At 42.6% G+C, this 10,840-nt stretch overlaps 1 protein-coding gene across 3 annotated transcripts; it reads right to left on the bottom strand.

Annotated features, from left to right (window-relative positions):
- Positions 1–1,676: 1,676 nt before the first annotated feature.
- Positions 1,677–8,880, bottom strand: NUDT11 (nudix hydrolase 11). 3 transcript variants are annotated; one of them, XR_012329394.1, is made up of 3 exons: positions 7,371–8,880; positions 3,276–3,339; positions 1,677–3,176 (listed from the first exon to the last, which is right to left on the bottom strand). XR_012329394.1 is itself a non-coding variant. In XM_033849565.2 (2 exons), coding segments are annotated over exons 1-2 (495 nt in total). In that variant the 5' UTR covers positions 7,865–8,875; the 3' UTR covers positions 1,677–3,175. The 3 variants fall into 3 exon arrangements, 2 of the variants coding, with proteins under 2 accessions (XP_033705456.1, XP_073655720.1); XM_033849565.2 differs by lacking the exon at positions 3,276–3,339 and having other exon boundaries at positions 7,371–8,875; XM_073799619.1 differs by lacking the exons at positions 1,677–3,176; positions 3,276–3,339 and having other exon boundaries at positions 4,297–8,878.
- Between the last annotated feature and the right edge of the window lie 1,960 nt (positions 8,881–10,840).

Below are 10,840 nucleotides of genomic sequence, written 5' to 3'. Positions count from 1 at the left end.
TAAATTTGAGACACTTTGAGTACTTTTTAGAGATTGAGTTGTGGGAGCAGCTTTCCCTTCTCCATGGTGAGGATGAGTTTATCCATGATTTGAAACTGCAAACTCTCAGGTTTTTGGTAGTGATGGGGAGTGGGGGATTGAGGGACTTTCCTAGGCCATTTGGAGTCAACCTGCATTAGGGAATTGGTCTAGCAATGGAACCTAGAAAAGATATGAACTGTGCAGTAGGTGTAAATTGTGTTCTTTGCCTCACATAATCTGGTAATCTTCAATAAAATCTCATCAAAAGTTACGGCCTTGTCTCTGGAGTACTGTAGGAAATTAGGGATGGATGAGGGCACATTCTGGGGTAAAAAGGTAGAAGGGTGAGAACGGGGTTCCATTTCCTGAGTCCAGAGTGGTGGTGTCCTTGTTTACCAGTTGAAAATCACTGTCCCCAGAAGAGCACATGAGGGTCAGAGGCTACAGACATGGTAGCTTGCTGAGGATTCAGAAAAGACAGAGGGAACTTTCTGGAAAACAAGGTAGTAGCAGGCCTACTTTTAGCCAATACATTGCAATGTGTGATTTAACAAAGGGGCACTCCCTCTGAATTGATACTTCCCCCTCCCCTGCCAGCCTCAGTGCTTGGTGAGTAGGAAGTTTGTGTGGGAATTAGAAGAAAAACCAAACCAAACCAAACCAAGCCTATTCTTCCCTACATCAGGACTTGGTAGAGAGCTTGATCTGGATTTGACACCCAAGTTTTGTGCCATGCTTGCCGCACTTGTGCAGGAAAGAAGTAGCACAAATTCCATGATGGCCCTGAGCATTAGCCTAAAAAACTGAGGAACAGCAAGGTGCCTGTGTGGTGCGTGCTTAACAAAAGGGGTCATGGATTTTGGGAAATATTCTGGAGGAAGGGGCTCACCTGTGCCATCTGTGTCTGGGTTACATATGTTTATATTTGAAAAGAAAAAAGGCTGGAATACACACACACACACACACACACACATATTTTTTGAACTTGGTTATTCTGTGTAGGGGGTCATGTGATTTTTGATTCATTTATTTTGGGGGGAATTTTACAAATTTTCTGAAATTAAGATGAATTAATTTTGTAATCAGGAAAACAATTCAATTTTTTTAATGTAAATTGTAGAATGGGGAGTGGAACCTAAGCTTATGTCCACCACTGGGGTTCCAAACTTTCTGGTCATGTCTGACATACTGATGCGACTAAAAGTCTTTTTACATGTAGAACTGGGAGACCTCCAAGGAAAGAATTCACACTAAGGGAAGAGCAAGTCTGCCAACATGTCAGCTCGGGAACAAAACCTAGGTTTTTGGAGGGGAGGAGAGAGTCTGGCAACTGGGCTGTAGATTAATGTTCCAACCAAACTTCTCTACTTAAGTCTTAGGGATAGAGGGGGTCCTAAAAGTAAACTCTGAAGAATTTTTTTTCAATTTTTATTATGGAAAATTTCAAACATATACAAAAGTATAGAGAATAGAATAATGAACTCCCAAATATCCATCACGCAGCTTCAATAATGATCAATTTATCACCAATTTCAACTATATGCTCACTTACTCCACCCTCAGATTATTTTGAAGCAAGTATCAGTAGCATATCACTTCATGTGTCAAACTTACAGTACATTTCTCTAAAAGATAAGAATAAAAAAAAACATAACCACAGTACCATATCACACCTAAAAAACCCCAATATGTTGGGGAGGTGTGTTTTTATTTCAAATTCTGTAAAGGTTGGGGGAACAATTAATAAATAAATATATTTCACTGTTAACATGAGGAAGGGTGTAACACTCAAATGGAGCCCATTTTTTTCCTGATGTAATTGCTTTACAATGCAAAAGAAAGAAAACTACCATATTAAAGCCACTTTAGGGCCTTTGTAGGGAGCTGGGGAAGAGTGCTGACATCACAAACCCCATGGCAGAACTCCATAAAACTTCCTCTAAACACCTTTGTCATTTTCTTAAAGTTGATCTCCTGGAGGTAGCTGACCCAAGTCCTCTCTAAATCTTTCATTTTCGGTCCCCCCCCCAACAGAAGTTTTTTTTCCCCCCAATGCCTTTGCCAAGTGACAACAATTTAGTTGTCTTTCAGTCCTCTGCATTCTCACATGCAGAAACCAGGGGGGATGAGGAGCTAGCTGATGTATTGGAAAAGGGGAGGAAAACTGTGGCTAACTGAATCACTAAGAGATGCAAAAGAAACCTTAGGCAAGCTAAGAGGCATGATTAACTTTGGAAACTGCCTATAGCAGTCTTTTTGCCTCTGGCATCAAATAATACAGTATACTGAATCTGAAAAATAAGAAAAACCATCTTTTCTTCAAAGAGATGTTAAGATTACATGGAAGAGGTGGTTAGGGCAGTGCAAAAACATTAAATTTGTTATTTGTATATCATTTTAAAATTTTATAAAAAGCACATTATCTTATGTTCATTGTATTTATTTTTATAGTTACTTTTATAGCAAGTGATATTTTTGAATAAAATTTTAAGCAAATTAACAACAGTACAAAAACACTGAAGTTGTTACATAAAGGACTGATTCTACAGAATGTTGCCTTAAGTGATGGGTAATCTTAAAACTGTGCTAGCCACTGTGCGGTATGCCTTAGAAATATGAGTAATAATTCTTGTCCTTGAATATCTTACAACTGCCTTGAAAAGTTTCTGAAACACCTGATACAGAAAAGCCACACACGTGGTGCCTGGACAGCATATACTCTACTAGCACCAGATTGGAAGGGGAACGTTTTGCCATGTAGTGATTATAAAATATGAGTTGAATCAAAGAACCTTCAGTGATGCCAACCATATTTCAAGTAGTGTCTAAGATGCAGAATATGCAAAGAGTAAGGAAGTGTGGTCCTTGCTCTCAAGGATATCATAGTCTAATGGAGAAGGCAGACATATCAAAAAAGCACAATAAAAGGCTACGGGTGCTGAATAAGAGTCTGTTCACATACAATAGTACAATCACCAGGGCAAGAGGAGTCAGTGGAATAGACAGGGAAGGAGTGTCCCAAGATGTAGGAGGAAAACCAGATGAGCTGTCTCCTTGGAAGCATGGAAGTGCTCACCTATACTTGCCAATTCCATTCATCAGTGGTTCACATCAATGACTCTTTCAAAGCAATCCTGGATATCTTTGCTGTTCATCTGGAGAAACAAACCAACATACAATTAGCAGGCTCATACTAATTTAACAATTCTTCCAATTGATAAATTTACAAAAGGTTTATTATCTGTATCACTCACTTTGCATTTGGAAAGCCTTCACAGAATTATCTAATGCAGATGCAATGTGAGTCTGGATCAGCAGCTGAGGGAGTTACAGGTCAGTATATGTTACAAAACAAAGAAGTCAGGAAAGCAGTGATACCAGAAGTTTTGCAAAGGGGGAGTGGTCATCTAAGACATAAAAAAGTCCTAAATTCCATGTTCTGGACTCTAAGCTTATGGCAATTATTCAGGCTGGTTCCTATCCATCAAAAAGTTTGTTGTCTACTGGCCACACAGCCATGCAAATAGAGAAGTACAATAAATTGTGAGAACCATGACACACACAGAAGAGGGTACGTTGACCCAGGTGGTCAGAAAAGGCTTCTCGTAGAAGTTTATGAAGTAACTATTTTTATTATCTTCAATTTTATATTAAAAAACCCTGAGCATGAGATAGTTAGATAACTTGGCTGAAGTTACAGAATTAACAAAAACTGGAAGCAGTTTTCAACCCTAGGTCTGTTTGACTTCAAAGCCCAATGTAGTTTGATGTATCACATCAAACTCTCATAAAAATGTCAAGTTTTATTTCAGTCACCATAGTGACTTTTCCATTTCTCATAATGCTGTTTGCCCATAAAATCTGTTAAATACAGTGTAACAGTTTGTCAGGAGACAACTACCAGGAAAATACTGATGAAACTGTGGTAGTGCCTGGTGGCTTCCCCATATGGGACGCCTGGAAGTAAAAGCTCTGCCCCCCAAATATACATTATTTGTGTGTGTGTACATATACAGACACAATTTCTTGAAAAAAATTTATACTTTATAGACATAGCAATAATTATTTCTAGTATTTCTATGTATCTACATTAATCTTTAATGTTTTCTCTCTATACATTAAAATAATAAAGTATTTGAGCAGCTGAAAATATATGCTGTTTATTAAACATGCAGAAAATAAATCTGATTCATTTCTGCAAACTTCAATTATCTATGGAGAGTACCCTTTCTCCGTTTTTACCAAGGGGAGGGCTGAAAAACCAAACAAACAACATATAAGTGACTTTTTAATACTCTTACAAGGAAAAAGAATCCCAACTGTACATCAATCTTTGGAGCACTGAGGTGGTAGAAATTTTCTGTATATGACCTCTGCTCACCTGTTTAGCCTGAAACACTTGGTCTTAAAGAGAAAAAACGAAATCTCCTTGGAGCTTTAAACTATTTTAGGCTAGGTTCCAGAGAATATTTCACAAAAACTACTTAAATGAACCTAACGGTCAATCGTTAAAAATAGCATGACAGGGCTTCCCTGGTGGCGCAGTGGTTGAGAGTCCGCCTGCCGATGCAGGGGACACAGGCTCTTGCCCCGGTCCGGGAAGATCCCACTTGCTGCGGAGCGGCTGGGCCCGTGAGCCATGGCCGCTGAGCCTGCGCGTCTGGTGCCTGTGCTCCACAACGGGAGAGGCCACAAGAGTGAGAGGCCCACGTACCGCAAAAAAAAAAAAAAAATAGCATGATATATTCTAAATGTTTCTGGCAAAAAACAACGACAAAAAAAAAAAAAAAAGCAACCAAAAAAACAAACCCACAACATATTTATAGGCTAAATTCTTTATAACGGGTTAATATGAATATTGTACATTTTTGCCTTTGTCAGATGCTTAATTTAAGAACCAAATAAGATGATGCATTATTACCTCTAAGAATAACAAGTTATGGCTCCAAAGTATTTGTGACAGCATTTCAGGTGGAAGGGGTTTTTATCTGCAAAAATATCTGTAAAATAAGAACCCAGTATATCTGCTGTGTTAATGTTAATGTAGAATTTAAGAATCTTCTTGAATAACTAGGTTATTGGGGGAAAATATCTTTGGGTCTATTTGAGATTGAATGAATAGTAAAAGTCAGATTGTTTGGAATTAAAAATATGTACTCAAATATATATTCGATATATATCACTTTTGCAGAGAAAAACAGAAAAATACACAATAACCATAATTAATCAAATGATATAATACAGATAATAAAACTGTCATTGGTTTTAAAAACCCACTCATTTTTTAGTTTACTTTGATAGCCATTACTACCGAAAATGTTTTGTGAACTGAAACTTGTACATTGTTTATCTGTGCTTGAATGTGTAATACGATTTGTTTTCAAAAGAGTGGTACTGAATTTCTTTATAAAGTGGAACAGAACCCACTTTTTAGAAGCAATCATATAAGCATGTTACCAATTTGTAGAATTAAAATGCAACCAAATAGAGAAAAATATGAGTATTTTGAGGAACAAAATACATATAGCACACAAGGGGGCAGCACAAAAGAGTATCTGTTCTAAAATTCAATATAAAGTTCAAAAGCAGAACTTAAAAGATAGGAGGGGTAGTACTGATTAGGAAGAGGAATGCAATGGGCTTTTGAGTTACAGGTAATATTAATTTCTGGATCTGAACTCTGGTTACATGTATGTGCTCACTATATAAAGATTCATTAAGCTGTAAAGATTTGTCAACTGTTCTGTATGTATGCTGCACAACAGTAAGCTATGAATTAATTTAAGAAAGGTAACTTCCATTAAATCTTCAGCAGTAATTGTGTTTAAAAACAGGTTACTTTGAGGACTAACAAAATGTTTTAAACAACCATTATTTTCTACCTTATTTATTTACTAGAAGGATGTTTTAAAAATGCTTAAGCGTTATATAAGCAATGATCTTTCCGCCCTGATGTCCTCTTCAGAAAGTAGATTTTCCCACTACCTAACTCCCGACATGGCTAGAGGAATAAAGGTAGTTCCAGAAGACAGACCTATGCACCTTAGATAGGATCCCTGATTTCAAACAAGTACTGATGCAAATGTAAGAGCTTTTAATTTGGTAGCTTTTAAGTCTGTCATGTGACACAAAACCTTTATCCTAAATCTTCACGAGAGATTGTTCAGGCGTCTTGACAGTTTGAGGATTCTGTAGCAGCTGAATATCAAGAAGGCTAACTCACTGAACTGGGATGTAATTACCATATAATATTCCATTCTTTTGGCTACTGGTATTCCGACAAGTTTAAGTGGACTATCATGAATTCAAATATGTGAACTAACTTTCTTTCAAAGACTAGTTTATAATGAGAGAACCATGTTGTCCCAGGGCACTGAGAAAGGAGCAATGGCAGTTGAAAGTTGAGCACGCTAAATCACACTCAGAATACAGTTTTCATAGTATGTACATATCAGGATATGTACATAACAATACCTTCCCGAGAGGGTCTTTATTCTATAAAATAATATTTTGCTAAGCTACATTCAGGCTCAATTGAAAATGGCCATTTCAAGTAAGAAGTAAAAAACTACCAGTTGTGAAAATGTTCTGAAAATTGAATTATCAACATATGAATTAAGCAATTTCTGAAAAAGGCAAATTAGATCACATATCTGAAGATAAAATTATTGTTCAGTGTGGAAAGAGCACATGATGTAAAATTCCTTAAATAGTTCTTTGAAATTCAACACTGGTCCTTCAAACCAATCCCCATCACAGAAGGGCTTGCTGACAAGAGCTAATGCTGTGAATGAGAAAACAACTTAAGAGAAAAAATTAATGAAGTTGCCATACAACCAAGGTGATCAGATTTTAAAGGCCTTCACTACAAAAAACCCACAAGACTGGTACCAAAAGTGCACATACGCACACAGACACACGCAGACACATACGGACACACACACACGTGTGAACTGTAAAGAAAAAACAAAACCACAACACGTATACACGTGTACACACACACACACACACCCGCCCCCCAAAGACTGGGTCAGCAGTTAAGGCACCTTTATAAAAAACAAACAAACAAACAAACAAACAAACCAAAAAATCCCATGTGGCTTTGGCTTTCCGAAATGTGTTACAGTGCTACCAAGAAGCGATTCTGAAAGCATCTGAAAACGTGCAAAATGTCTGAAAACAGTGCCTGGCAACTGAGACAGTTTGCAAGCGTGATTCAGAGGTCTGCCAAGGAAACAAAAGAAGCCTCCCTCCTCCCGGTGAGACCTCACACGGCACCAGGGGCGCTCCGGGCACTATTTACTGTCAGGTAGGTGGAAAGCAAGAGTCTGTGCAGGAGCGGTACATACTAGGGATCGCTCTCTGGCGGGGACGGGGCCATGGAGTTTCCACTGGTTGGGGAACCGCCCAGCTTTAGTTTTTGCAGATATTCGGCATGCACGGGCTTGTGGCACTGGAGAACCTTGATCGCATCTTCGACTTTGAACCACTCTCGCTTCCTCCCAATGCTAACCGAATCTTCCCAATCCTCCAGAATCTCAGTGACAGTCAGTACATACACGTACGTTCTGTGCTTGCGATCTTGGTTCTGCTCGAAAATGCCCAGGAGCCGGCCCAACTTCCCCTTGACTCCCGCCTCTTCGTACACCTCGCGGACTGCAGCACCGCCCGGCTCCTCCTCGGGCTCCATGCCCCCGCCCGGCACGATCCAGCGGTCCGGGTACCGACTGCTACTCACTAACAGCACCTCGTCTTCGCGCTCGCTCCGGAAGCACAGGCACGCCGCCCGCTTCTTGAACCCCTCCGGGTCGTAGGTCCGCGTCTGGTTCGGCTTGCACTTCATCCTCGAGGCCGCTCGCCGCTGCTCGTGTCCCCGCTGCCGCCGCCACCGGGACGAGGGACTCCGAGGTGCTGCCGAGAGAAAGGGCCGCGGCGAGGGGCGGCGAGAGGCGGCGAGAGAGAGAAGCGCCTCAGCCCGCGAGCCCCGGGCGCTCGGGGAAGATGAGGCGGGGGCGGGGACGGAGGCGGGGGCGCGCGAGGTACGTCAGTCGGTCCGTCCCCCCGCGCGGCCGGGGGGTCCCGGGCGCAGACGCCTGAGTGGAGGAGGCGCCACCGCCCCCGCCCCCATCCCCGCCTCCGCCCCGGAGCCCGCCACTCTGCGCGGAGCCCACCCGCGTCTCCGGTGCGCGTCCGCGTCCCTCCCTCCTCAGCCGACGGGGCCGGGGTTGAGCGAGGTGAGGCGCATTCGCGGGCGCGTCCGCGTCCCCGGGCACGTGCGCGTTCCCGTCGGAGGGCGGGGGGCGGGGGTCTCGTGGCTCCCGCAGCGCGCGGCGCCTGGGGCGCACTGCGCAGGCGCCCCGCACCTCCGGGCTGGGAATCTGCAGCCCCCGGGGTGAAATGCACCGCCTTGTGACCTGGGCCAAGCTTGCTTCCACGTGTGCCTTCGAGCCAGACGTGGCTGTGGCGCGGCCGGACGTTTCTCCTCACCCTCCCCACCAGGTTGCAGGAAACACACACGCAATCGTTTTACACACAGGACGGACGGTCAAGTGCGTGTGGTCCTCGTCATCACCCATAAGGTAGAGTGCCGGCTTACTTACAGGAAGGCCCCGGTTTTGTCAAGACGATCCTCGGTATTCTTGACAAAACAGTACCTAATCTTTGCTGAGTCATATCATGCAGTTTTGTTTCTTCAGCAGGTTCTTCACCTTGCCAGGCATCTTGGCACAGCCCATAAGTGAACACCTTTCTTGAACCCCTATTGACATCTTACCCAACCTCTGGTCCTCGGTTTGCTCAGCAGTAAACTCCTCACCTACTTGGTTCAGACCTTTGCACTTTGGGTCATGTTCACCCAACAGCTGGAGAACCACCCAAAGCAGTGTTTTATTAAATCCCAGGAATCTCTCCCCTCCACACACTCCACCCTTGTCTCTCTTTCTCATTGAGAAGTACTGGTTGAGGCTTTGGGAAACATGCCTCTGGCAATCCCTTCATATTTTGCATGTTGATTTTTAGAAGCCTCCTGGCCAGGGACTCCAGCAAGGCCACTTGGTGCTCTCTCCCCTCTGTCTGGTCATCCTGTCCCCTTGGCCAAGAAGTGGCCCTCCCACAGCCCCAGATGTAACAGCCTAAAGCCTTCCCCCTCCTTCGTATTTTTTCTTATTGTTTCCCTGCTCTCACAGTAACCTGTGGAGAAGACCTCTGATATCCCCTCCCTTTTGCCTTATTGCAACTTAGGCATCTTTGTCTCTCTCTTACCCACAGACCGTCTGCTGGCATCAGGCAAGCAGGATCACAACACCTCACTTTTCCAGTGAAATAATCCATTCATCAAGGAGAAATTGAATCGGAAAGGTATGTGGAAAATGGTTACGAAACATACAGTCCGGTTTTTAAATAACAAGTTAGTTCAGCTTGCCAGTTCAGCTTGTTCCACGCCGTGTGTATCCAAATAGCTCATAAAATTGATTCTGTTCCTGGTGGCAAGACTACCCTCAATATCTAGAAGTATAATAAGACAAAAATATATGGGCATAATATAATAAAACTGTATGAAGAAAATGGTAAAATGGAGAAATGAAGAGAATGACCTCAACCAATAGCGATACTAGTGCTAATGACCATATTTTACCGATATATGGATGATCAAGGAACATTTGGAGGAAGGCAACATACCGTGATTAAAAACAAACTAGGAGGACTTCCCTGGTGGCCCAGTGGTTAAGACTCTGCGCTTCAATGCAGGGGGCACGGGTTGGATCCCTGGCTGGGGAACTGCCTCACGCCGCGAGGTGTGGACAAAACAAACAAACAAACAAAACACAACAAAAAAACCCCCAAAACACTAGGAAAATAGATTTCAGCACAGGCTGTATACCTCAGTGTGCCCATACTCACAAATAAATGATGTTAAACAACTAGAAACAAAATCCATTATAGTCAGGATCTAGGCAAATATACCAATTATCACCCATATTATTACATATCATTTTAGATTTTCTCTCCCGTGCAATGAGATTGTAAAGAGAAAAAAGCCTACCATTTTGATAAATAAGACAAAATTGTCATTCTTAGCAGATGGTAGGAATATATTCTTGGGAAACACCTAAGAAACGATGTAAAAATAAATTTCTTTAGGGCTTCCCTGGTGGCGCAGTGGTTGGGAATCCGCCTGCCGATGCAGGGGACACGGGTTCGTGACCCGGTCCGGGAGGATCCCACATGCCGCGGAGCGGCTGGGCCCGTGGGCCATGGCCGCTGAGACTGCGCGTCCGGAGCCTGTGCTCCGCAGCGGGAGGGGCCACTATGGTGAGAGGCCCGTGTACGGCAAAAATAAATAAATAAAAATAAATAAAAAATAAATTTCTTTAAATGGTAGACGTTAATAAACATTAACATTTAAAATCCCAAGAGCTTTCATGTATGCCAGCAATAACCCTGTAGAAAATATAATGTGGAAACGATGACATCACAGTAGCAATATCAACCACTACAAAGTAAACAAAATACCGAGGGATCCTAAAAAATATGGTTAGGGCATTGTAGTAGAAAATGATAAAACTTGTACTCAACTCTAAAAGATATTTGAATTAATCAAGAGGAACTTTAGCAAAGCTGGGAGATTGGACTGGTGTCTGCAGGGAGGTGTGGACCAAACAGGCCCCAGCCACATCACCAGTCTGCTTCACAGTTACCAGGTAGTATGTCCTTGTCTCACCAGAGGTGCCGTTTTATAGTCTGCTGCATCACTCCCACATCAGATTATGCCTATGCAATATGTCTGTGCTGGGGGTGGGGCATATTTATTGGAAGGGGG

Source organism: Tursiops truncatus, chromosome X, assembly GCF_011762595.2.
Source record: "Tursiops truncatus isolate mTurTru1 chromosome X, mTurTru1.mat.Y, whole genome shotgun sequence".
NCBI lineage: Eukaryota > Metazoa > Chordata > Mammalia > Artiodactyla > Delphinidae > Tursiops > Tursiops truncatus.
The sequence above is the reverse complement of the archived record's forward strand: the minus strand, read 5'-3'. Positions and strand labels throughout refer to the sequence as shown.

Excerpts from the sequence above, each read along its gene's own strand:
- NUDT11 (XM_073799619.1), bottom strand. The coding sequence starts at position 7,864 with ATGAAGTGCAAGCCGAACCAGACGCGGACCTACGACCCGGAGGGGTTC.